The sequence below is a fragment of the Lutjanus erythropterus genome, chromosome 19 (genome assembly GCF_056507025.1).
Source record: "Lutjanus erythropterus isolate fLutEry1 chromosome 19, fLutEry1.hap2, whole genome shotgun sequence".
NCBI classification, from domain to species: domain Eukaryota; kingdom Metazoa; phylum Chordata; class Actinopteri; order Lutjaniformes; family Lutjanidae; genus Lutjanus; species Lutjanus erythropterus.
This window is the reverse complement of record NC_139335.1, coordinates 8,928,961-8,956,679: the sequence shown is the minus strand read 5'-3', so window position 1 is coordinate 8,956,679 and position 27,719 is coordinate 8,928,961. Positions and strand designations below refer to the sequence as shown.

The 27,719-nt window shown below is 40.5% G+C and overlaps 1 protein-coding gene across 3 annotated transcripts in view; it reads left to right on the top strand.

The window, feature by feature from the left end:
- The window catches only part of asic2 (acid-sensing (proton-gated) ion channel 2), a 410,231-nt gene extending 383,634 nt beyond the window's left edge, over positions 1-26,597 (top strand). For all 3 annotated transcript variants that reach the window (XM_084743472.1, XM_084743471.1, XM_084743470.1), the window contains 8 exons: positions 5,592-5,719; positions 12,080-12,230; positions 12,495-12,551; positions 19,716-19,869; positions 21,897-21,988; positions 23,590-23,669; positions 24,290-24,358; positions 25,755-26,597. In XM_084743472.1, the coding sequence (XP_084599598.1) occupies positions 5,592-5,719; positions 12,080-12,230; positions 12,495-12,551; positions 19,716-19,869; positions 21,897-21,988; positions 23,590-23,669; positions 24,290-24,358; positions 25,755-25,856 (833 nt within the window). In that variant the 3' untranslated portion in view covers positions 25,857-26,597. The remainder of the gene's footprint in view (positions 1-5,591; positions 5,720-12,079; positions 12,231-12,494; positions 12,552-19,715; positions 19,870-21,896; positions 21,989-23,589; positions 23,670-24,289; positions 24,359-25,754) is intronic.
- The last annotated feature ends 1,122 nt before the right edge of the window (positions 26,598-27,719 follow it).

Here is a 27,719-nt window from a genome sequence, read left to right as displayed (position 1 = left end):
AACTTTGTTTGACTGTTTGAGCACAAGTGTTATCAATGTAGAAACAGAGTTGTCCTCCTCTTGTCCTGCTGCAAGTCTTGCTTTGCAGACAATTCACATTTGCATTTGTAAGAGTATAATTAGTAGCATGAAATGTGTGTATTTACATTTCCTTAGCCACACTGTAGTTTGAGAAAGAAAGCATTGTCATTACTGACCCTTCCTGAGTCCTGTCCTCCTTTTCACTTTGTGCTCCAATAACAGTTGATTAAGCTTGCTAAGTTTCTCCTTTCTACATGAGTAGTTAGCAAGCAAGTTGGATCTGATAGCTAAAAACGCCAGTAAGCTAGCTAGCTAATCTGCATCAATCATTAGGTAGCACCTAGCTAGCCAGCTTCCAGTTTGCTAACATTAGCTAACTTAAGATGTGACTGTATATATGTCAGTAAGCCTGGAACTTATCTATATTTATCTATATATCTAATTTAAAGGAACAGGAAAGAAAAAGATGACTGAGGTTCAGCTGGGTACCAAGTTTGATCAACTGTCATTGGGCAGTTTCCTGCTACCTGTCAAAGTGGATTGTGATGTGGAGTCCTCATATTGCAAAAAATGTTTTGTCACTACTGAACTTTGCTCCCAGCTTCAGGATTTTAAGACGAAGGGTGTTTATTCTGCCAAAGCAATTATAATGAAAATGGAAAATAATTTGTGTAATAATTTGGTGATTTGGATCGCCTCCAAAATGTAATGGGTTCTTCCTTGGCCCATGCTTCACCCTTCCATCAAGTTCCATAAAAATTATGTCAGTAATTCTCCAGAATCCTGCTGACAGACAAACAAATAAACGCTTGGTGAAAGTAATTACATGGTGGAGCTTTTTTTTTTTTCCCAAACAAAAATGCCAAACATTTAACATTTCAAACTTCTCAGTTGTGAAAATTTGCTGCTTTTCTTGTCCTGATGTGATAATGCACTGAATGTCTCTGGGTTTTGGACTTCCTTTCAGATAAGACATTTGAAGATGTCACCTCGAATTTCAGAAGAGTGTGATGGGTAATGTTTGCTATTTTTTCTAACATTTAAGGGACCAAAAGATGAATCCATTAATATAGCAAATAATAATTAGCTACAGTTCTAGTTGGAATTTCACCCATGGCTTTATTTCATACAGACATCAAGTGGGTCCAAAAGCTTGGACCAAATCCAAAACAACCCATAGAAAATGACTGATATGCAGAAATTCATTTTCAAAGGATGAAGCCCAATCTGTAATAGATCTGAGGACAGTCAGAACCAGTCTGAAATAGACCCAAGGATTATTAGACCCAGACAGACAGAAAACACCATGTAGCAGAATGATAACGAGCAGTCGTGGTCGAGGAGGGTCAGTGCTTGTTGGATGATCAAACAGTCCCTGAAACCCCCAACAGCTTTCTGACATTTCCTGTAACTTTCCAAAACTGAGAGTCTGACATCCACATCACCCAGCGAATGTCCAGATGTGCTGAAGTGAGGAATTCAGCAGGACTTAAATTTCTCTCTCAGGCTGTCTTTATTATTTATTTACACAACTACTCTGTCACTAGTCTTGGTTACGTGGAGCCAAGTTGACCTGTAAACATCTTTAGTTCTGATCTTCCCGCATTCAGAGTTGTCTTGACCTTTGGATGTTCACGTGTTCCTGTTGTTTCCCTGTGTTATGTCATGCTGTTCTGCGTATGAATAGCAATACATGACATTTTCGAAATGCGCTTATTCACAGGTAGATTTTCCCATAATCATTGTGGCTGTTTGTTCATTTTGAATGTTACCTGTGTTGATGAAAGCAAGAAGCTTTTAAATTTCTGCCAATATTGGCTGAGAAAATGCCACATTTCTGCTTGATGGCATGTTCAGCCTGTTTTTAGCATTTTTTTATATTACACTTAACTAACTTTCGGGAAGATTGGCCTTACATTTGCAAAACTAGAATTTTACTAAAATGAAGAAAAAGTCATAATAAACTTGATTGTTACAGCGCCACCTTCAGATCAAGCAAGAAAAATTGGAACAAAAGTAATAGGGACATGAATGAGGACCCTGACTATGTGCTAAAAGACCCGCACAGTTGCACTGTGTCCTTCCTTTTCTTTATCTCAGTGAACAACTCATGTAGATGGTATCTATATTTTCATGTTCTGCAGACGTCACTGTGCAGAATCGGGGATGCAGTTCCTTGTTTACACTGTTTAGTACTCATTGGAATGAACAAATGTGTCAGCTAGTGCAACAGCATGGCCCTTTTATGTGTTTTTAATCGTTTTTGGACAACAGTGGCTAATTATGTAAGATCTAGCTGTGCTACGGCTGCTAATGAAGCATTAATCCAGCAACTATTATAAAGACATATAGTTGGGTATTATGTGTTTCCCTTTTACATGCCACATTAACACTAACAACTGTAATATATGGCAAATTATGATCAGTGGACTTAAGTCATTAAATGACAAATGATGCTTTTATGCATTTTTGGTTGAGGGCAGTTTTTCATTATTTGTTTTTTTGACCCTCCGTTCTAATTAAGGACAGATTTAATGCTGCTGCATACAAAGATATTTTAAACTATTGAGTGTTTTCAGTTTTGTGGCAACAGTTCAGAGAGGGCCCTTTTCTGTTTCAACATGACAACGGTCCTGTGCACAGGTCCAGGTCCATAAAGGCCTGACTGGTTTAATCATAAGTAATTTTCACATCTGAGCTCTGGACAAAGTCCTGAAAATCAGTTTGGGACTCTGTCTAAATTTGCCCTGTCACACATTCAGCACACAACATGAAACCTGCAGAGCCAGCAGCAGGAGGACTCATCCATAATGAGACCTGCTGTCACCTAAAAGTCAATGATTTGAGTCATCAGTCGACCCCGAGTTGACTTAGCTGTGTCACTGCACACAGAGCAATGCAGGAGCGACAGCATGAAAGGCTGTAAACTTTACGAACTGGGTCTCAGCCCAGCAGGAGAGATGCTCAGTGGTTCGCTGGGATTTTATAACTGAACTATGAGCAGGAAATCCCATGTAAACAATAAATAAATAAAAGCATTGTACAGGCAAGCAGAAAACAGCTACACACCATGAACATCACAGATTTGCTTGCTGTGAATTCTCTCTAGACTGCTCTACTCAAACAGGGACTCACACTGACTTTGAACTATAGGGAGCAGGCAGGTTTAAACACCTGAACTGTCAAGTCCAACTGATTCTGACATTTGTGTTCAAATATGCAGCTCTCTCAGGTAATGTCTAGATAAGTACAGAGTTCATGTCTAAAAGGGGCTGCAATGTGATTCAGTAAGATTGAAACAGCGACCTTGTTTAGTCTGTTTTAATGAAGTAGAATAAAATTGGCTCCTTAAGCCTTTGTTACTTTCCTCTTTTAAACTGAAACAGGTAGCACATAATCACCTATGAGAGAAACTGGCTGACAGCTACTGGATAGCTTCAGGGTTGGATTAAAGAGCAGTTAGGATGGAGATGATCAAGAATACACACAGCATCTTTCAGCACCCAGACAGATCAGGTGGATGCACAACTGCAGACCACCCCAGGAGGAGAGGAGCTGAGTGGGGAAGAGCACCATGCTACACCTGGGAGTTAAAGTTGCTCCTGGATAATGTCAGGTCAGGGACTGTTGTGCAACATCTACAGAGACCCCAACATTGCAGATCACACTGTTGCACATGAAATGACAGGCGGACTGTTCTCCCAGCTAACAGGGCGCAACACACAAGACACCAGCAGGATGAGGGGAGGAGGACTGTTTTTTTTTTTCACATTGATGATGCTTTGTGCACAGACACATTCAAAGTTGATGTTTCCCAGATGTCGAACTTTTTATTTGAAGATGTCGACCGTATTATCATCACCATATATTTATCATTTACGGCCTACTTGAAGTGTGTGATGGTGCCTGTATCTGCAGAAACCTGCCCTCTGCCTGTATTTTTCATTATTTTGTCGTGCTGCTTAGAATATTTGACATCCTGGGAATAAGACTCAACAATAAACAGTCTTTCTGGTGCATTTGCAAACAGCTCGGACAAATTCTGCTGAATCTACTGCCTACCTTTAATTCTTTATGTTGGTTTATGACCTGAATTTAGCCTGAAAACATTTAATGGAATGTTGCCTGATTTGGCCCCAGTGGACTCAAAAACAGTATATGGCCAAAGGTATGTAAGACACCTTTGGAATGAGTGAGAACACCAACTCAGCCGGGCGTAATTGCACCAACATCATCTGCAGAACCTACTAATGCTCTTGAGGCTGAATGGGAGAAAATCCCTGCAGCCAGGCTCCAAAATCTGGTGGAAAGCCTGAAACCAGAAAACTGGAGCCTGTTGTAGCAGAAGATTAATTGTTTAATTAGTTTTCAGTTTACATTGTTGAGCTGCAGTCGCCTTTCCCTGTGTGAAACTTTATTTGTGCAAAATACACGGAAAGCTAATAGCTTCTTAATGACGCCACAAACACATTAAAAAGGACAAGTCGCAGAGCTGGACAGTGAGGGATGAGACGTAAAGGACATAAAACTCCTCAGTCACACACAAGTACGAGACCTTCATTACACGGGACATGATGCTATATTTTACAGGACAGAATGGACACTGCACAGGATAGGACAGAAAAATTATACAGCTCTCATGTGCAAATTAACACAGACTCAGCAATCTGTCATATTTTAAACACACACACACATTCAGATACATTCAGACTGTGATTATCTGTCTCAAACAGCCAATGTTTCACACACACTTACTGTACTTTTAGACATAAACAAACGCAGCCAAAAACTAAGCATGTTTGATCCCTTCATCTATCCTTAGTGTGAATGCATCCAAGCTGTCCCCATATCAGCTGCTGCAGATGCTTGATTGATGAGTGTATCATGGTGTGGGGGGAGTGCTGCTATGTGTGCGAGTGTGTGTCGATTTGTGAGTCTGGCCGTGCTGAAAGGCTTCGATGTCTTGGTTGGAGCGCACCTCGAGGTGTCCGGCTGATCAGCTGGCAGGGGGAAAGCCTTGATTGAATGTCCAGCAGTACACACTGAATGTGAGGACATGGACAGAGAGCTTTATCGATTTCTGCAAAGACCGCTCTCCCTTTTCTCATAAATGTTATGGCTCTTTTCGTCCTTGCCCTTTAGTGCGTGTGTGTGTGTGTGTGTGTGTGCATGTGCATATGAGTGCTCTGACTGGCAGGATGAAGGTCCTTTCGTCAACGCCGAGCCTTCTTCACCGCTCATGTTTGATGTCAGGACAAATGGCACGTCTGAGAGTGTGTCATAATAAAGACAATCTTAAAAGCCCATGGCTTTGAATCAAAAGCTCCAAATTCAGCCGCCGAAAGGTTGTTTCGAACTGAAAATTTGTTTTTTGTCTCTCTGCGGCGGCACGTCTCGAGTGCAAACACCTTTTTTCTTCTTTAGCTCCTCTATTCCTTGAGCCGTTTATCTGAACCAGTCAAAAAGCCAAAGACATTTACATTTTTCCCCCTCCTTCTTTGCATATTTCTGTTTGTTTATTGCCTGAATAAATGAGCTAACTGGGTCTTTTAATCTGTGTTCCCCTCCAGAGGATACAGCCTTCGAAGCAGGCGTGCGGGTGCAGATCCACAGCCAGGCGGAGCCCCCATTTGTTCACGAGCTGGGCTTCGGCGTGGCGCCCGGCTTCCAGACTTTTGTAGCCACACAGGAACAGAGGGTAGGTTCCACTCACACACAGTTAATAGCTTTTCTGTGCTGTTTTCCACTTAAACTAATCTGCATGTTCAGCTTATCACTCAGAAGTACAAAAAAAAAAATTCTCAGTGATGAAATAGTGCTACAACAGGCGTGATGGGATTGTGTGCATGTGAGTGTGGGTGAGTGGATGAGTTTGTGGCTACATGTGTGTCCCAGTACCCTCTGGACTCTCATTTGGCCTCTGCAGTCTCTTGGTAATTGTTGACTGACAAATGATAACTTCCAGCAGCTTTGACCTTGCTGTTAGAGAGGTGCTTCACTGGCACTCAGCTCCACTCAATCATACTGAAGCTTTGTTCCATCGCACAAGGCCGATATTAAAGGCTGCAGGTCTCACAGATATATACAGCCTGAGGTATTTGATGTAGATAACCCTTTCTGTGTCACCAGAGACTTCAACTTCACAGGGTTGTTTTTCACTCCTTCTCTTCTCCATTCTGTTGGCTTAAGTTGAACAAGCTTCTGAGAGGGTGTTGTTGCATGTCTTTATATTGTGACTCCTCTCAGCCATGTCAGTTAGGAATCCATTTTACCAAGGTTATTAGTTTTCTCTTTCATTGTCAGTGTTTTTGTCTCTTTCTATTTCTCTTTTTCTGCCTCCAAGTCAAGCTTTTAAAAATGCACTGTCTCAACGGTGGGAGTTGAGTAGACGGATTTCTGTCCAGATAAATTCATTGCCCTCTCATTTTTAAAATGGTGCTCTGTCTCTCCAATAAATTTTCTTTTCTTTTCACTGGCTTTCAATGAGCGTTTCTCTACATTCAAACCTGCATTAATAAATTTTGGGGCCACCTGGAGGGAGTGGAATCAAACTGGGAAAACAACACTGACATATCATCATCTTTAAAATTTATATAGGAATCTGTTTAATCATCCAGCAGATGCGGAGCAACATTTGCATTTGCTTGGAGTTAAGTTAAAAAGACTGCTAAGTATGTGGCTCTTAAGCCACTTAATCCTTCACTGTTTCCATCAGCTAGTTTCTGACTTTGTGTGTTTTGCTGTTTGGTGCAGGACATGTAGTGTACGGTTGGTTTCAGAGCTCTTCATCATGAGGAGTGAGAGTGAACCAAAACAAAAACAAAACCTCCATAGACATGAGGGCAAGTGTAGAGTCAGATAGTAGTTCTCTGTGTGTTCACTTCCCCCCTTCCACATGCAACTAATTATGTGATCTGTTGGGAGTTTTGAATTATTTATTATAGCTAGTTACCAAACTAAGAATGATAACTGTAGCACTAACTATAAATTGTTGTGTCTCGGCCGCAAGTGACTCAGGCGCTTGTCTCACACATCAGAAACACTCTCATTTTAATTCCATAAAGCTGTCAGCATCAGCACCGTGCATCTCACGTTCTAGTTGTGTCTGATGGGAGTAAACATGACCTGAAGCGTTTATTCAGACGTTAAGTGTATTTTTTCGATAATACTCGCACAAGCACAAGGCTGGTGCCCAGTAAAAAGGCACATATTTTATCCACATTTTGTAACCTAGGTGGAGTACGCCCCACAGGCAGAGAGGAGTTAACTCTGCTCCAGTTTAATCCCACAGACTCTCCCTCCACTTTACCCAGCAACTGAGAAACAAGACACAGGAACTTTTTTCTGTAGTGTTTTCGAGGGCAAACTGTACATTTACTGCCACTAGACAACGTCAGTGGTAAACTTTAATCCCTTGGCTCCGATTGCCAACACCTGTCTCCACCTGTATGCCACAATCGCATGCGTCATGTTGATGGAAAAACAGATCAGGAATATTAATGCATATCAAAAGAAAACTGCAGACTGCATGAAAAGTTTGGCTGCTGGATGCTGTGAAATGTGCTATATTGACAGATGCTTCAGTGTAGTTTGGCTGAGGTTGTCATGCGAGTGTGATACTGACATGACATTTGAGATCAAAACAGGGATCATGTAGTCCACACCACAACTACACCACTATAAGAATGAGAGCAGTGAACAGTATCGTTGGGATCACTTCAAGAATGATTTGATGAACAATAGAATCTCTGACAGCCAATCAAAATCAATCCAAATTTAGAATTTCTGCATTGATGCTTGGACGGTAAGCATGTGGTCATCAGTTAGTTGAATTTCAGGGACATTGTTCTACAAAATAATGTTGCAGGAGTAATTTAATATTGTTTCTGTAGCCTGTAGCCTACTTCCTTTATGTAAGCTAAGTCAGGGCCTTTAGATGGTCTGCTCTTATCGTGGCATACAATTACAATAATTTAGTATTAGGCTCCAGATTACACATAAAAATGTCATTTTACCTGAGACATACTCCCAAACCATCTTTGGCCCTGATAAGATCGCTGAGGTTCCTTAGTTCCTTACTGATGTCCACTTAATATCCATTTTCCTAAGCTGAGACTGATACAGCTGGAGCATGAAGGGCTTGTTTGGCACAGCTGTTTACAGAACGTTACTGTTCATCAGGGTGGATGCTCCCTTCGTTATCGTTATTGTTAGTTATCATTCTTGGCGTGGACGGCCCTTTACAGTCCAGGTAGCTAACTCCCCGAACATAATATGAAGGACAACTCAGTTTTCTGTAATTGGGTTATGAGAGTAGAGAAATCTGATTTCTCAGCTAGATTTCTCCTGGAAACTTTTCTTTTTTGGCTTTATAAATATGTCACTGGGTTTCTAATCAACATTTTTCATGCATGACATCCTCAGACTTCAGAGAACGCTTCCGAAAGGAAAGATTTTGTTGTGTCTGCAGAGCGAGAGGATTAAAGGATTGATACATCTCTGTATTTAAAACCTTAAAGTCTAAATAAGTGAGATTCTGCCACTAAGCATTTGACAATTAGTGATGTTAAATAAAAAAACAAAGGTTTACAGATTAAGGATTTACAGTAACTAGGATTAAAGTGTATGTGAACGTGTTCACATGTATTGAATGAGAGAGAATGAAATTGTAGATGATAGAAAAGGAGTGAATTTTGGGAACTTTTCTTCCGTAAAATTCAGTCGCTACATCACAGCTCTGTGTGGTGTTACAATACAGAGTCGCCTCAGTGGTAGTCAGGAAGGGTAAGAGGAGATCTATCCAGAGATGGTTAGACCTCCTGGGTAATGAGCCTCCAGGGTTTCTCTCTCCTCATCTGTCAGTCCAGTTCTGTGACTGGCATGGCAAAGACGGGCCCTCCTCCGCGTGCCTGCCTGCTGCGAACACACTGCCCTTCACCACAAGGCAGCGCAGTGGGAAACTCGGAAAATTTTGCTCCAGCTAATTAATGCAGAACTGCACTTTGTATCAAAGTCTGGGAAAAAATAGCCGCCTGCTGTGAGACGTTCCCACCTGTCTCTTCAAGCTTCTTCTTCTGTCGAAACCCAGAGGGCACTTTCGAATATGTCCAAAAAACAATCACGATAATGATGATTGGGTAGAGTATCTGGGTTGAAGATTTGGGATGGGAATTTGTGGAGTGTTTTTTTTTTCTTCTTAAAGGATGATTAGTGGATCTTTATAATGGATACTGAACAGCCTGCCTGTGAAAATGACTTTGACAAAGGGTTTAAATGAACTCATTTTGGCTAATAATATTGGGCCTAGATCAAAGCCGTTCAATCAAGTGAGCTAAAGGCACAAAGTACACTGGATGAGTCCTCACATGTAGGAAGGCAATTTTAAACCTAAGCTCTCCAAACATAGAGATTTCCCCTCTGTTGACTTTAGACTGAAGCTAAAAGGGCATGGTGGTCCCTTGATTGAGAAAGTCATTATTCCTCAGGAATTTTTAAAAAGTCACCTTTATACCTTTATTCCTCTACTGCCTCTTGATTCAGTCTCACAGGGTTTGGCTTTTAGTTTAGTTGTTTCCTGTTTTATTTTGGAGTTCTTGCCATTTCTCTTGTTTATATCGCTTTACTTCCTCTATTTGTCTTTTTCTTGTCATTCTTGACTATTGATAAGTTTCACCTGTCCCTGATTAGCCTCCTTGTGTCTGTGTGTTTCCCTCCTTTCTTTGTTATTTGTGTCAAACGCCCCCAGCGTTTCGCAGTGTTTTCCAAAGAAAATGCAAAAGAACATTCTGTGCTCCAGGCTTTGGTGCCAGATCTATTGAAGCTTATGGGAGATGCAATGCCAATCATGCCATTTGGAGACCAACCACAGAAAAAACAAATGTGGACATTTGGAAAAATCAGTCAGTATGTTATTCACTGATGTGTCTTCTTCCCTCTTTTAGAGGTATTTTCTCATCAAGGGTCATACAACATAGATATGTTGGGTTTTACTGTGCTTCTCCTGTGTTCTTTTTTTTAAAATTCTGCTTTTTTTATGGACTTTGGTTTTTGGCCTGTAACCTGTTGGATCTGTTTGCCTATTTGGACTGTTTATCTGGTTTCCACCTGTGTCTGTCTGACAGATCCCTAAGTCTTTTATATGTTGATTTTGTTAATAAATCTTCCGCACTACACCAGCTCTGCCACGACTAGTCTGCATTTGGGTCCATCATCTTGTTTCTCAGCTGCTCTGCTTAACATACATGACGCTCAGGGTCTTTGTATTTCAGTTTAGCTCCTCTTCTGCCAAAAGAAAAGAACAAATCCCACAGTAGGAGGCACTTTTTTGGAAATGTTTGACTCCAACCAGCTCTCTACACTGTCCTTTTCAGCTCAGCCAACCAACACTAATACAATGACCTTATTAAACCCACCATGTTCTCATATCCAACTTTTTAAACACTGTCCCTTGCTGACCAAATTGTAAAGCCTAATTAAAGCATTGCTCCGGTATGACAGGGGAACATTGATTAATAACGCCCAGAGTGGGGCACAGGCTTCAGCTCTTATTAGATAGACTATAATCAGGTCAGCAGGTCTCAACACAGTGAAAAGTGATATTGAGCACCTTGGATTATCTGATTACAGAGAAATAATCAGATCTTGGATCAGCCACAGCTGACTCTAATTAGGCTAGAAGTGAAGATTAGCTCGGGTATGAAGGTGACTTTAAAGGTTAAGGATTGCTGAGAAGCACCTTTCTTAAGTTCCTTGATAAAATTAATAGCGTCTGGATGTCGGTATTCATTGCTTTTGCTTGCTGGTGGCGCCAGGGAGGGCATGTTTAATTATCACAGGAGACGTTATTGCCCAGAAATGGCCAGAGGCTTTCTGACACGGAATTATTCAGCGTGCGAGATTGCTGTTTAGATTGTGTTTGAATTTATTGTCCTAAGTGTTTGATTGCATCTGCAGAACTAAAGCATCAAACTGGGTAGAAGCGGAGCAACAATGTCGCCTGATAGGAGGGGCAGGGTTTCACATTCTGTCAGTACTAACAAGCAAACTGTGGCCAAATTTCACCTGGCAGGATGTTGTGTTTTGCCTCATCCAAAAAAAATTGCTCTTTTGGCAGAGGAAGCAGCCTCACTTGGGATGCATTGTGATGACAATGAGGGGAACTTGGGAACAGAGGGTGGTGGGTGATGGATACCAAGAGTGCGGCTTGAGCACGCCGCATGTGCTGTAGAGCAGATGGGCCTCCACACTGCTCGGCCCGGTGTCCCTCGTTCCTCATCTGCTGTCCCAGTCCTCAGAGCTGCAGGAGCAGGAGGAGAACATTTGGAGTTTTTGTGCTCCCATTGCCGGGTGTTGTGGGATTTCTCCGACATAGTCTGGCTATCTGTTGAATTGTTTTCAGCGCCGCCTGGTTTGTTGTGAGGCTCTTCTGTGTCTCTGTACTGGCCAGGTTTCAAGGACAATGGAACGCGTCTTGGAGAGCTGTTGTCAGGATCTGTCCATATTTCAGGCTTAATACTTGGATTTTCTCTGTACATGTGTGTGTGCGGGATATCTGCAAGTGTTGAAAAGTCTTAAAAAGTATTGAATTCAGTTCCCTCAAAAAGTCTTATTAGTTATTCAGAGGTCTTGCTATACACAATAACTTTAGTCTGACGTTTTTGTATGTGGTTGCGGATTGTTGGGAGACTGTTGAGTGCAACAGTGGATTGTGTATGCAACAGGCTGTTTACCAGGAATTATTATTGAATATTGTAGGGCTGTTGCAATCGTGAAATTACAATTACTTCTGTCTTTGTGCTCAATTTATGTCATCATCTATCAATTATCCAAAATGATTGTGGTCAGCTCAAATAATCACATCAGGCAACTGTAATGTAATAACTGTGACAGGCCCAATTATAATTGCAAGCGCTATCATCCTTTGACCACGAAAAAGGTATTAAACTGCCTTCTATGTGTTTTTAAAAGTATTACATTTTGTTCAGTGAAGTGAAGACTGCAGAAACCCTGCTGTGTTTTTCATTTCCAACTAACCCCATACCTCCTTCCACACCTACAGCTGACCTACCTGCCTCCCCCGTGGGGAGAGTGCGAATCGAAGGCCCTGGAGTCAGGCTTTTTCCAGGTCTACAGTGTAACTGCCTGCAGGATTGATTGTGAAACGCGCTACATCGTGGAGAACTGCAACTGCAGGATGGTGCACATGCCGGGTAAGGACCAGTGCTGGTCAGACTTTTGGTGACCATGCAGTCATAGGTTTTTAGCAGGGTTGTAGCATTTTATGTGAATTTGAATGAGAGGCCTCATTCATATGATAAATAAATAGTGGATTAAGTGTTGGGTTTTGATAAAACTGTCAGATTATTTGTCTGCAAAAGGTGCTGCGCCTTAGAAATAGTTTCTGGATTCATCCAACTGTTTATTGTTTGTTTGTAGAATCTTCTGACATTGACCTAATTCCTCCTCAAACCTAGGCGATGCTTCTTACTGCACACCTGAGCAGTACAAAGACTGCGCTGAGCCTGCCCTCGGTAAGTCTGCATATACACACACCCTCATAAAAATGAGTCAAAATGACACACACACGCACATTCATTCTGGTTTACATATCATTATTTTCCTCGCCAAGGATTAGGATTAACACTTTTTCCTGTTGATAGAGAGCTTTAATGCTAAACCTGCTTTAAAGATGAGCAACACTGGAGTGAATTTTAAGCTTGAGACGGCTCAACTGAAGAGCAGCTGCGGTATTTCATCATGAATGCCAAAGCTCTGGAAAAAAAAAAAAAAACTCCCTCAGGAACTGGTGATAGCCATGTCACCGTACGTTCTCTCTGTCCGTCATTTAAAAAGGAAATTGCACCGCCACGGAATAACCCAGGGTGTCGACTCTGTGGACACAAAACTAGTCCACTAATTAGACCACAGCACTTCATGTTGGAAAGTGAATGTGTCACTACTAAACTTTTTGATTTATCAAGAGGACAGGATTCATCTCAATATTTCCCTTCGTGTGTGAAGGGCTCATCAAGTCTGTAACTAACATCAGAGCAGACAGGGACTGCAGTGTTAGAGTTCAATTTAATGGATGGATGGTCACATAGATAATGGCTCATATTTCCTGCATTGAGCTAAATTATACAGCCAGTTAAGAGGTTTTTGGCAGCCTTTATCCGGCCCTTCAAATGCAAGATTTCATATTAACTTTGTCAGTTTTATTAACTGTTGGCTCATCCAGATGTTTTAAGGTATTGATCTGATTTTCTTTGTTTTGGCTTTTTTATGAATCCATATCTCTGTAATATTTTACCGTCAGCCTTAGCCTTACACCAGAGAGAAAGACTCATGAAAGTTAGATGAGACAGACTCTTTGTGATTTTCTCTAAATTAAATTCCTTTGTGTGTTTAAAAGGGGAGGTTTTTGCCCTCTAAATCCACCAGATCATAAATTGTCAAAGTTTTGTCATCAGTTTCCTGTTTTTGATCATCGTGTTAAGGATCACAAGGAAGACTGGGACCTATGTTTCCATAAAGATTCAAAATATTTTGTTCCAAAGAAATAGTCTAGAACTGGAAACAGTCTCCTTTTTTCTCTAACACCCGTCGAACAAACCCATTACCCTGCAGTCCTTCTGTTCACTGCGATCCCTGCTCTGCTGCTCTGTGTTAATCATTAAACATAAACACACTGATTGCACAGCAGTAGTCTTCTGTTCAGTAATGAGACAAAGCGAAATAATGTTCTAAGTTACCTGGATGTGACTCCAGTTCTGTAAGTATGTGTGTACCCCACTGTTGCTGTTTATCACTAAATAAATTACTGTAAACACAGTGGGGAATATAATTAGGGCATGATACGGCCTGATCATGATCAATACATCCATCTATACCTCATATGAATGAAAGAAACCTGAACTAGAAATGAAACCCAGCTTTAATTATCCTCTGGTGGAAAGTCCTCTGTCTCCTCCTTTTTCTGAAAATTTGTTTGCGCAGCAGATCCAGGTAAGTTTTTCACTGGTTCATTTCCATACAGAATACCTATGTAAAAAAATAATTTGCCTTCATTGTTGCCTCCACCCTTTTTAGGCCATTATAATGATTACATCACAGTGTTAACTAGAGGCGAAATGAAGGAAAAATACAGAGTATTGAGCCACATAACCAAGCTAAAATGTCACCTTGCGATGTTGTTGGGTATCAGAATCAAAGTAATAATGAGTCAAATTTTTTTTACTGCAAGTCAAAAAAAAGACAACTAAGGTTAAACATGATAAGTTGAAAGCAGAGAGATGTGTGTGAGCCACAACAAAACAAATATTTTCACATCTATCTTCCTTATTAAACAGGAAAATACAGCCAATGAACTTCTGAATTTAAGTTTCTCTCTTTTACTGAACAAAGAAAAGCTTTAATTGGCTCATTACCTCTGCGAAACAAACTTTATTTACTCAAAAGACAAACAAAATAAAGCTCAACAAAACCATTTTGTTCAATCCACTGTTCTAACAATCACCAACTCTGGTTTGGTGGAAATAAATCCTTAACAACACGTTGACTTTCAGGCTGTTTTTGTCTCACTCTTCCTCAAGGCTCGGTGCACCACAGCAGCACCTGTCACTCTGCAGACCATTAATTTAGCACAGCAAAATGACTAAAATTGACCCCAAAAGACCCAACTTGTGATGGACTCAATTGTTGACACATTTGTCAAATCGCCCGTCCCTGGCAATTGTTGAAAGATCGTCCATCCATGGAGCGAGCGTGTGCGGGTCAGCCAGTCTCGTCACATCGGTTAATGTGCCACTGACAACATTATGGAAAGGATCTCCACAGAGAGAGACTTTTTGTTTAAGAGTATGATCCTTAACAGAGAATAGCTGATATATTGCTGTTGTCAAAGCCACAATACTCCAGTAACAAATACAGTAACTTAACTTCACGCATCATTGTTGTGTTGTTGTATCACTGGGACTCCCAGTGGCTTAAATACATTTGCTGCTGGGCTTAACAACCATTTAGGGGCTAGACCCAGTTGGCCACTTCTTGCACAGTGATTAAACAATTATAGCATATTTAATATGGTTGAGTAAAGCCACTGCCGTATTAATCCTAATATGAATTTTTGATAAATAAAAGTCAGCAGTCAGGGAAAACATATATTATACATATATGATAAGCTGATTCAAAAGCATGGTAAGTAATGTATGACCTTAACAACCTCATCTGATGGCCAGTGGGAGTTACAGCAGCATCAGAATAACTTTCCTTCCTCCCACACCAGCCTCTCCACTCAGCCTCCGCCCTGAGGAAAAATATTTCTGGAAAGGCAGAAAGCTTAAAGGAAAGAAAAAAAAGAAAAGAAACGTAGCCGAGGGCAACAAAACTTTGAGGCAATCAGCATCAAGGCTGCAGGCTCCCACACCATAAGAGCATTCAGTGTAACTCACCAACGTGTCATTAACATGCACTCGAAACCACACGTTAACGCCGTATGATGCAGCAGGAGCGTGAAAAGGCTTTGGTGCGTATTCCAGACAGCTCTTTTCCCCTCTCTATTTCCTGTAATTGGCTTCATTTTTGGAACAGTGAGACTTCTACAATCCCAACACACACGCATGTACGCAAACACACACACACGCGCACACATTCACTCAACTTGGATCATTCAATGCAAATGAATTCTCGTTTTAAACTCAGTGCCAATTTGCTATACCCACCAGAGGAGATTTCACACAGCAAAGTTTGATTGGCTTTTGCTTTTTCTGTGTCACTCAAGTTTTGGAGACAGCGTTGAATGTTTTTTTTTTGGGGGGTGGGGGGTGGGGGGGTGTAGGAGACCGCTGCATCTGTTGTCTCTGAACAACCTGCTTATCAGGCTGCTTGCTTTTGAGGAAACAGTCATAATTACACACCGAGACAGGGAAGACAATTATTTCCGAGTTTTCATTATGGGTGAGAAACAGAAGATCCAACCTGTCAGAACTGTCTTAAATAAGCAGTTACACCACCCCTGTCAGAAAGATATTTATTATTTATACTTTTAACAAGCGGTATTAACAGCTAGTTATGTTATTAGCATTTACAAAGAGTTATGAGGCAGAAATGTATTATGGTAATTTGGTATTTTAGATTTAAATGTGTGTGAGAGAAAAGGAGTGAATGTGGTGGACAAAGGGTGAGAGGCTTAGAAAAAGAAATCAATCATTTGAATGCACAATCCCTGCTCCCGTGTATCCAATAACGTCTCATTTGAATAAAAATAAGAGACCACTGAGAAGCCATATTGAATTTCCTCTTTGCAATTACGTGACTGTGTGGCCTCGCCGGCTATTAGTGCACCGTGGGGGATAGCTGCCTCGTGCTCTGTGATCTGTGGGCTCTGCCACAGAGAGCTGTCTCAGAGAGAAATAAGCCTGATAACTTCTCCTCTCCTTTCCATTCAGAGAATGTGCTGGAGAGATTTTGAAGTCCAAAGAGAGAAGTTTGCAGTAGTGAGAAAGGACTCGGTAATCTCTGGTGAAATTAAATGAGATCTATTTAAACTTCGCAACTTCTGAAATTCACTCTTCAGCTTAAGAAAGTGATTTGTGAGGAGCGTGAGCCTCCTCGGTGCCGGAGAGGCATTTGACGGAGCTATATTTGAAAAGCCTGTGTCGCTTAACATTACCATCACTGCGAGAGGGTTGGTGCTATGTAGGAGGCTGTGGGCTTAACACGAAATCATCCAGTGCATTTTAGTTTTTTTTTTTGTTTTTCTCTGAGTCAAACTGCCAAAGCAGAGCCGTGAATAGAGGCTGGCGTGTCTGCATCAGGACTTTGTCTCTGTCAGGGTAAAGGCTGTTTCACGGATGCTGCTTCAGGGCGTGTTTGTGTTTTGCGCGCTTTACATTTTTCTCCTCTATGACTTTGACAATGACATTGACTTATACCGTCATTAGGGCCTTTGTGGAGTAACCATCCGCACAATTCAAGACACAGTATGAATGGGCCCGTGTGTTCAGCCGAGAGCATCATTTGTATACATGTGTTTGTAGGTATGATGTATGTGACCTCTGTTTTAGTCAGATTAAGAGAAGAGATGCAGCCCGGAGCGCTGAGCAGAAAGCTGCAGGAGCTGCAGGTTGTAATTTATTTTGAGCACTTTAATGTTTATCAGCTGTGAAAAAGCATTGACGTGCAGCTGGCTCTAACACTACAAAGATGTGCCTGCTCAAAAGTAATTAGCTGTGGAGGGTATCTGAAGCATTGTCGCAACTTCACATGATGTTGTTTAGATTAGTCAGCTTTTAGTTCACTAAGGTCTAGAATAAAAAACAAGGAAAATATAAAGCCTTCATCTAAAATAATTAAACACTTTAAACTGATCAATTATTTCAAGTCATGATAATTATTTGTAGTAGGGCTGCAGTCATTAATTAATGTTTTGATTGTTTTCCCAGTGGCCATTTGGTGATAAATGTCTGGTGAACTTTCCCAGATTTTAAGTTGCTGTCTTCAAATTGTTGGTTTGTTTTTGTTTTTTTTAATTCATAGTACATAAACAAACCACCTTCAATTTCCAATTAGGGCTGTTTATCATGATACAGGGGTTACGATTCATTAAGAAATTTAAACGAGGAAATCTGTCATAATATAAAGAATGCAGCACATTGAGTTAAAAAAGTTTACTTCTTATGCAGTCAGAACAGTGAATATAGATAAAAACTCTGCTATTTAGTGGTCAGGAGTTTAAACACAACACAAAATTAACCACTGCCATGAGTCATTGCATGTCTCAAAATATGACATTACAGTGTTTTTAGAGTCTATACAGTATCACAAAAATAATATTGCAGTACTTGATGTTTTCTTATTCCCCTATTTCCAGTTATAGAAACTGAGAAAAGCAGCAAGTCCACTTGACGCTGACAGTTTGACATCTCTGCTTGAAAAACTTCAAAACTAAGTTTATGATCAAAATAAATGCATATTTCTCTATTAATGGATAGAACAGACCAGTTTATAATTTTATAAAGACTAAAATTGGAGAGGAAGTTTTGGTTTGTATAATAGTGGTTTCCCCTCAGACAAGGCTGCCTGACAGCTGTGAAAATATTCTAAATAAACCGTATATTAAACCGTTATTGATGTTTTTTAGATGGGCCTTTTTAACACGTTTTGCTGCTGACCCTGTCCACAGCCGTATATTGCTTAGCTTCTCCAAACCGGGCACATGTCGACCGCCATCTTCACTTCATATAATCCACACTAAGATTCTATATGCATTCAGCAACATCTGCAGAACAAATTCATATCGATTACAGCGAGTTAGCTGTCACACCTACTCTAGCTTGTCACTAATGAAAACAGACATGGGACATGTAGCCATCAAGTTACTTATGCATAGAGGAGAAGAGTCAAGTTGGAGCTTGTAGCTTGTAGGAGTGAGACATTCTCTACTCAAGATGCCATTTCACCACTATATCTTTAAATAGCAAATAGTTTTCTGCTAATTAATGTTCAGAATCTTGCTTAACATGTTTTAAATTGTTTTATTTAATTAATAACAGCTCTGTGGCATTCTAAAGGAGAAATCTGAAGAAATAACAAAGAAAACTTGCTAACCATTACAGCTGCAGTGTCCTCTGAAATTTCTATTCTTGTCTGTAACTTGTTAGAATAACTCAGATGGTGTAGATGTTTATAACGGTTAAATTGAGTAATATGTTAATGAAGTCTGGCAGGCAGTGAGTGTGTATTTTCAGAGCAGTGGGCTTTTGTTTTCAGGATAATGAGCTTAACTTAATATGGCTTCAGCGCACTATTTGGACTGCGGTGCTCAAATTTGGATCTAAAATTGATACATATTGCTCCTTTAAAGCTACTACAAGGAGTTTTCAACTGGTTATGAAACTGATTCAGTTCAACACTGATGCCTCAATATGAGTGACAAAATCAAACAATATGATCAGTGAGAAGAGAGGCAATATCTGTACAGAGGTTCTTAATGCCTGTCACCAGATCTCCTTGAAATCAGATGAAATAAGCCTGTGTTTACATTTTCACAAGCAGGCTAACCAGTGTGTAGTACCACTGTACGGAAGCATTTCTTTCGATAATTATATTTTGTACATTATGTTTCCTCAGAGGAGCTTAAACATATAGTGACTCATACTATATGTTTGTCACTTACTGTAATATTAACTTTATACCCCCTGACTTGATCAGATTTCATCGTTCTTCATATCTTATACTTTTAATAACTTACACTGTATGCTTTATGGTCTCAACAGTGAGTTCATTTTCTAATAAAAGTTTTGTTTGATTTGAGCAGTTGACTTTCCCCGTGGCTTTTTTATTGCATTTTATTATTACCGCTCAGTCTGTGCAGAAATTCTTCAAATAAACGGTAGACGGTGACAGTTGACAGTTGAATATGGCTTGTCGCAGAGGTGGAGACCTTAGACAAACTTGCACATTGTCAACAGAATATTCATAACCACACCAGGGACTTCAAACCAAAGCAGTGGCAAAATATCCCAGAATCTATTCTAGGGATATTTTCTGCTTCAGTATCCTGTGGACTATGTGTCTAAAAGAGCATTTTTCTTTCCTTTGTGTTCATCATCCCCAACCCATCCTTCCACATCTCGTTAAATTTTACCCCCACGAATTTACACCTCTGCCCTCTCCATCACCCCTCCCGCGTGAAGCTAAACTGTCGGCCGTGGAGAGCAGCAACTGCATGTGCAGGACACCGTGCAACATGACCCGCTACAACAAAGAACTGTCCATGGTCAAAATCCCCAGCAAGACCTCCGCCCGCTACCTGCAGAAGAAGTTCAACAAGTCAGAGAAGTACATCACGTAAGTACCTCGAGCTTCATGTCATGGTGTTCATTCTGCTGTTCTGACCAGCAGCAGGCGATGCTAGGGACTGCAAAAGAATCTAATAAATCTACTGGTCGCCGTTACAATGAAAAAAAGCTTAACCAGCACATGATGCTCTGGTATTTCTCATGATGTAAGAGGAATAAGTAAAGTGCTAATAGCTTAAATTTACCATAAAAATAAATTTCCTTTAAACCTTCCCCATTGACTCCAATTAATGAATTTCTGAAAAGTTTAAATGATCAGATTTGATCTTCAGCGATACATATTTGTGACTAAAGTTTTATTTTTTTAATGATTGTAGTTAGAAATAAGCAGCGTGTAGGTAGGTACAAAAAGTCCTGTGAGGCAAATGCGAAAAAAGAAATTCTGGTGAAACATTTTGATCTACTGTGATCTAAACTGTTTTCTCCCCCGGTGTTCATGACTTAAAAGGACTGTTCACTCCAAAATGAAAAATGCATGTTTTTCCTTTTACCTGTAGCTCTATTTATTCATCTAGATAGTTCTGGTGTGAGTTGCCGATTTTTTGGGGATATCAGCCCTAGAGATGTTTACCTTCTCTCCAGTATAATGGAATTAGATGGCCTTCTGCTTGTGGTCCTCAAAGCACCAAAAATACATTTGAAAAAATCAACAGCAGTGTCTCTTTCCAGAAATCATGACCTGTTTACTCAAGATAATCCACAGACCTTGTTGTGAGCAGATTCATGTAGGAACTACTTTCTTTAGTAGAAGAAAAGTAGGCCCTGTAGATACTGTTGAAAGCTGAGTTAGTTGAGTGAGTGATGATGACTCGTCACTTATGGTAAAAGGCACTGGTTTTGAATTTTGAATTTTTTTTAAGTGTTTGAACATCACAAACCAAGTGTGATTTAGTGCCATTTCATTAGAGAGAAGGCAGGCGTCTCTATGGCTGATATTTCCAAAACTCAGCAACTCACACCAAAACAAACAACAAATGCTTTTATTTCTATTCAGAAAACACTGGGCATTGCAACAGGAAAAAATCACCTCGCAAAATGTTTTCTTTCTGCTCCTCTTTCACAAATGAAGAAATTTTGCGGACTTTAGATTATCCTGGCAAAACATTTTTCTGTTCTTAAGTAATAAACCGAGGAGAGAAAGCAACTTTAGATTTAGACTGGAACTGAGGAACCAGTTCCCTAAGACAGGGGTCAACAACCTGCAGCTCTGGAACTGCATGTGGCTTTGACAAAAAAATTAAATGGAAAAAAAAAAGATTCTTATTTTAGCATTTGAATTTTTATCTTCTAAAGTGATTTTTACATTCTCCAACTGTAAAAATGTGTAGCATCTATAACTCAGGGCCTTTTCCTCTAAATTTTCCCTTGCGTCTCCCTGGACAATCTATGCAGAAAATCCAAAAGAATAAAAGTTTTTTTTGGTTCCTTTGATGGTAAAGGTTGTTGATCCCTGCAGTAAGATATGCACATGGGTCAGAAGCAAGTCAGTGGCATTCAGATTTCAAGAATCACATGTAGCGATTTCATATTTTTTCTTTGTTCTTTTGTTTTTTACAAAGAAATATAAGAGAGAAAATAAACAGGAAACATCGGTGAATGCAGGCCCAGTGAATGCAGCTGATTATTTTCCACTGAACACATAAACACCGATATTAACACCAACGCACACTTTAGAGTCTCCAATTTACCTGATGTGGAGGACGGCTGAGCGTCCAGGAGAAACACACATTAAAAGGGAAAACAAACTCTGGGTGGATGGGTGTAGAATCAAGACAACGGCAATAACTACTGAGCATCCTCACTGCCTACATTGTTTCCGGCGATCCTTTAAGTGAATGATGTAAAGAACTGGAATCTCTGTCTGACAGTGCAACGAGTGTGTTCTCCCACACAGTGGTTGTGTTTCTCTGATCACTCAGCTCTGTAGAAAACAGATGGACTGTTGCTGATTGTGTTGCTGATGTGGGATTCAGGAGGACAAATGCCCTATTTTTATTTTTTTTCTTCCTTTTGCAGAGACAACATCTTGGTGTTGGATGTGTTCTTTGAGGCTCTGAACTATGAGACCATCGAGCAGAAGAAAGCTTACGAGGTGGCAGGTTTGCTAGGTAGGTTTTACTCGATGTTAATCTTATTTTACAAACCTGGATCATCACAGCCACACTAAATCGACTCGTTGCAGCAGATGGAGATAAGATAATTCAAAGATGTATGACTGCGTGGTCAATGAAGGAACTGATGATACAGTTACACTGTGCGACAAGCCCTTAACAAAATGTAGGCACTGCAAAATATTGTGATTTTAGTGGCAGGAGGAAGTTTGACAATTTTGTCAGTTCTTGAAAGACAAATCAATAAATGAAATGAGCAGCAATTAGCCTCTCCAAAAGCTTTAACTCAAGAGAAAGACGTAGTTCTTTAGTTTGCTGCTGTCACTTAATTTTGACCCATTAATTGAGACAAGCTGTGATCTTTGGGAAACCTCTGGGAGTGAGGCAGATGTAGGCCCCATGAATGACCAAATAAACATGATTCATGGAGAGAGTAGATTATTACTACCTGATTTAAACTGCACAGGTGTAGACAAAATATCAAGTGTAGGGTCTGTTCGGTGCTCGAAGCTTTGGGCTTGGATTCAGTTTTTTGGGTATTTTTTGTTATTTTAAAATGTATTTCACTAAGAAATCTTTCTTTAAATAATGTCTAAGGGCAGCGTGGTCTCACCAAATGGCATATGAATAACAAAATGTCTGCCTCCAGTCATGTTTTAAACAATACGAAATGCTCTGTTAGAAGTTATAAATTGTGTCTGATATGTCTTTTTTGCAGATGCCTTGTTAAAATGGCTTTCGTATTGCTCTTCACCTTGCTTCATTTAGTATTCAAAGAGTCATGAATATGCAAATAGCCCCCGTCCTCTCCACACACCCCACAACATTCACAGTTTCAGAAGCAGTGTCCGATGTAATGTACAAGTGTTTATAGCCAAATGTTAATAGTCCAAAAAAAAACATGAAAAACTCCACCCGGACATGTTAACAAGGGTAAAAACATAATTTTCACTGGAGGGGTCTTTAAGTCACTTCACATGATATCACAATGCCCATTAAGCTTCTTGTGTGTCATTTCACACCATTTAATCTATGCTGATTTATGCAGGGGCAGCGTGCCATTTTATGCTTGAATGTCAAGAAATAAAAAAGTAAGGTGATGATGTAGGAGGTTGGGGTGGATAGATGGGTCAGACAGATATGGGGCCTTCATGTGAGAGACCACAGTTTATGTCTTGTGTAAAACCATAAGTAAACATTTGCTTATTTTAAGTTTAGTATTTAAGTTATACGACTATAGAGATGTCTGTCTCAAACTCATGAAGTGTACCAGACTAAACTGCATTAAATGACGCACAAAATGTCCATAAAAGTGGCGTGCTGCATATACGGCATCACATAAGGTCATGTTGCCAGTGAAGAGGGAAACAGACAGTATAGCCAAGGTATTGCATTATCCTCACAAATTAATGGTAAATGGTTTTATCCTTTATTTCTTCCAGTAATGGATAAAATAAAGTAAAAATATTGCCATGGTTTGTGTTCAGGTCTTAAATTTGGCAGTAGCGGTTGAGTTCAAAGACATGGGAAGTCTGCAGACTTCTTAACGACTTTTCTTCTGTCCTTTCTCTCTGTTTGCCTTTTTGTGACCTCCACAGGTGATATTGGTGGTCAAATGGGTCTGTTCATTGGAGCCAGCATCCTCACCATCCTAGAGCTGTTTGACTATGCTTATGAGGTCAGTCTGAAGTCGCAGTTTTACAACTTTCATTCCCATATACCTGTCGAAACATCTAATTACACCCACACATCACTCCTCTACAGGCTCTCACGGTTTTTGTCACTGCAATAAACTTAAATGGTTCTTGTTTTTGTTTTTTCAGTTAAGAGTTAGGAGCTTTGACCATGAAAGCTGACAACAGAAACAATGTCACTGATACAAAAAGCAGATAAGAGCTAGATTTACCTCAGAGCTGAGTGTGTGGAGGTACTTTTCCATTACCTTTGCTCTACTGTGCACCTCTCTTTCATGCTGCTTTTTAGCTGCACAGGGTTCTGACAAGCACATAATAGTCCTCACCTCCCCTAGGGTTTTGGAAAATACACAGCAAAAGTAATTTTCAAGAGACTTTTTTGTTTTTTTTCCTTTTAAATAGCCATAATGGAGTAATGGGCCTAAGAAACCCTCATGTCGCTGACATAAGCAGTTCTAAAGCAAGTTTTAACAGGTTTCATGCAGAAATAATTGTGATGGTGCAGTTTGTCGCCACATTTGCCACCTAATTACTTTTTACTTTGAAGTTAAATGCTCCTGTACAGACAATAATTACGAGAAGACTTTTATTTCCTAATCTGCAGGTGGTGAAAGACAGACTACTGGATTTACTGAGCAGAGAGGACGAGGAGGAGAGTCATGGAGAGGATGTGGTAAGAGCAGCCGCTGACCCTTCACTTGACAGTGTTTTTCAGATTACTGTATGTAAGTGGAGCGTGTAGATTCAGTGTAATTTCACTCACTCTGATCACACATATCAAACCTCGCCCTATCCCGACCTTACCCTGCCACGCAAGCTTGCAAAAAGAGCAGCCTAGCAAATCTAAGACTCTAGTCAGACAGCAGCAAGCCAATTTAGAAGAAAAAAAACTCTGCTCTTTGAGGGAGCTCTCAAAGAATCAGCAACAAGGACTCCGCTGGGAGCCACTAATCCCTACCTAACAAACACAAGCATGAACATCAAATCTTTGTTGACTCAACAATACCAAAAGCTACAGTATAAAGAAAAGGTCAGGGTGGTGGAGGAAACTGCAGCAGCAAACGTTGATGGCATGATGGTATCTGCAGAGTACTCAGCGACAGGCTTTAAGTTATAATGGTCACTGTGCCAAACATAGAGTCCTGCACCGGGTCAGGTACCCAACAGGCAACCCGCAAGAAAGTGGTGCAACGGGTAAAAATTACATTTATAAAAATTCAGGGGCACGAGTAAAAATTAACTGCACCTACAGTGCAAAAATACTTTTTTCCCTGGATAGATCAGAAATGAAAATGAATGTGTCGTATTTAAATGTGCTAATGAGTCAAATGATGATTTTACTGTGAAAGCCTATGACACAACCCCACAACCGACTCAACAACGGGACATCCCCATCTGATCTGACAGCGATGTAGGCTAGCTGAAAGCTAAAATAGATGGCATAACAGCAAAAGTAGCCAGTGAAGAATGTCAAATTGTGGACAACATATTATTGAAGGCTGTATCAGACATTTGGGAGATTATCTGGTGTGATCAGAGACTGTGAGGATAACATTCACAGCGACTTTGCTAATTGTAAGAAGTGCCCAAAAGTGATATATTTGGTGTTTATAAGTGCAAGCTAGACTCAATGTCACTATGTCTTCACTTTTTTGATGAATGTTATGACTGTTGGCAGTCTGATCGTATCTCAACCCTAGTATACTTTTTCCCTCCTAAAGACAGAAGAAATGGCAAAGGTTTCACATCGAGTTCAACTTTAGTGATCTCTGACATGCATGTATTATTTGCTGGCCAACTGTAAACTTTAGCACCGCTTAGCTCTGACCTTTGAGACAACTGAGAGTCAAAGAGTCTTAAACTCAAGAAGTTACTATACTATAATACAGTAGTTTTATACAACATGTTCAGCCTGAGAATAAAATACTCCATTAGAATCAATAATTAATTATAATTAGGGCTGTTTTCAACACAGAATTTTGTCAGTCGAATCAGATTTGTCTGTTCAGTACAAATATAACCATTCAGTCCTTTTTTTCTGAACAACTCTTTCAATCTGTTTTTCCCAGAGTTCCTGTGACCCAGTGGCGAACCACTCAGAGTCCATCAGCCACACTGTGACAGTCCCCCTGCAGACAACGCTGGGCACCCTGGAGGAGATTGCCTGCTGAGGCCCTCCCCCCCTTCCCCTCAGAGCCACACACGTCCAGAGGCTGCCTCCAGCGGGTGGCGCTACATCCTCTGTTAGGGCATCCTGCAGGACCTTAACAGGGGAGGGGAGGAGACGAGGACAAGAATAGGGGCTGGTCTGAGGACAGCGCTGCGCTCTGTCACACCGCCCTGTCTGAGGCACTAATGGGGATTAAAGAGCTGTCGGCCGGACTTATCGGCCCCCTCTGTCACCCTGCACTGTACTGTAGTGGGAGGGTGGCCTCCGCTATGCCAGACCTGCAGTGGGGTCAGTGTCTCCACAAACCCGCACACAGAAAAATCAGAGACTGGCTGGAGCAACGACCCATAAAGGGGGCTCATTCCTGTGCAGCATATCTATGTAACAAACACATTCATATGTCGGTCACTGCCAAATGAAACTGTACAGAATTGGTTTTGAACTGTCCAAACTGCATGCGTCGATCTATCTTGCTCTCTTTGCTGATGCATATGCTGGACTGCAGTATTGCTTTACTGTACATGTGTGCCATTTGTCTCTCTATCTGCAGGACAGGCCCGGGTGAGATATCGAACTTCGAATGTACAGATTGAACGTATGGTTGTTTAAAATCATAGTTCAGATGTGACCAATCTTTAGAAAATCTATTCTAATGAGCGACTTGTCATTTCTTTGATAATTATGTCGAAGGGGAGGGGGTTGGTGATGTATGAGCATTACTGAGGTTAAAAAAAAAAACACCTGAACTGAAATCCAAGTTAAATCTGAACATTTTTGCAGCCCCCATTTTGCATAATTTTTTCACCTGTCAGTTTCAGTTTAATCAGTTTACTAAAAGGCATGTTTGCGATGTGACTCCCGGGGCACTAAGCTGTTCTCTACAGACATCTTTAAAGGGATGTCATACTCTTACTGTTAATTTATGTGAATAAATGACTGGCTTTTGGCTGCTGCACCTCACCGCAGCACCCAGCTCAGTGAGGTAGAATCTCAATTTATTTGCCTGCCAGACAGCAAGCCGTGTACAAAACACTGCAGCAAATAAATATGCCCAGGGTGTTGTTAAACCATTATTTCATTAAAAGAATGTCAGGGCAGTACTTCAGACATCTATTACTACTTTATTAAGGATGGCATCATTTTGTCCTTCACCAAAAAAAGAAAAAAGAAAAAAAAAATCCGCAGTCTGGACAATTTTAAACAGTTTTCATGATTATGAAATAATTACAAAAGCACCATGAGTAGGGTTTTTTTTTAGATACAGGGTCTGCTGTGTTATGGTGTAAATATGTGTTTTGTTTTCCTCATAAAAACGGGTACCACGCAGACATGCCTGAAGCAGATCTAATTTAAAAGAACTTCAGCAGAACATCGACTCCATGTCCAGAAGCAACTTCATATTTGTCACATTTTTCTCATAATGTTCTTCAATCTGCAGCTCTAGGTAGGTGAGAATGTTATTTTACAGGAAGTAGCGTTTTGGGGTAGTTTAATGTCATGCTGAAAATGAAGGACACACTCTGCTATGACCACCAGGCATCCTTTCGAGTACAGGTTTAGCCGAACCTTCAGTGTCCTCAGAAGCAACAGTTCCATGTATGTGGCTTTACACCAAAAGCTTGTGTGAGACCATATGGAAGAGTAAGTGTATCTGAGTTTTCTAATTCTAGTCCATGATCATCCTAGCATGGTCTCTGTCATCATGGTAATGTACATTACAGGTAGGAATGAATTCAAGTGCTTTGTGAGACTGTTTGAATTATGATTTCCCATCTGTGGCTCGACCCGCTGTCTCTGTGTACTATCTCATGTTGTGGCTTCAGACGAAAAACAATCCTCAGCCGACCTGCAGGGGTGTGAGACA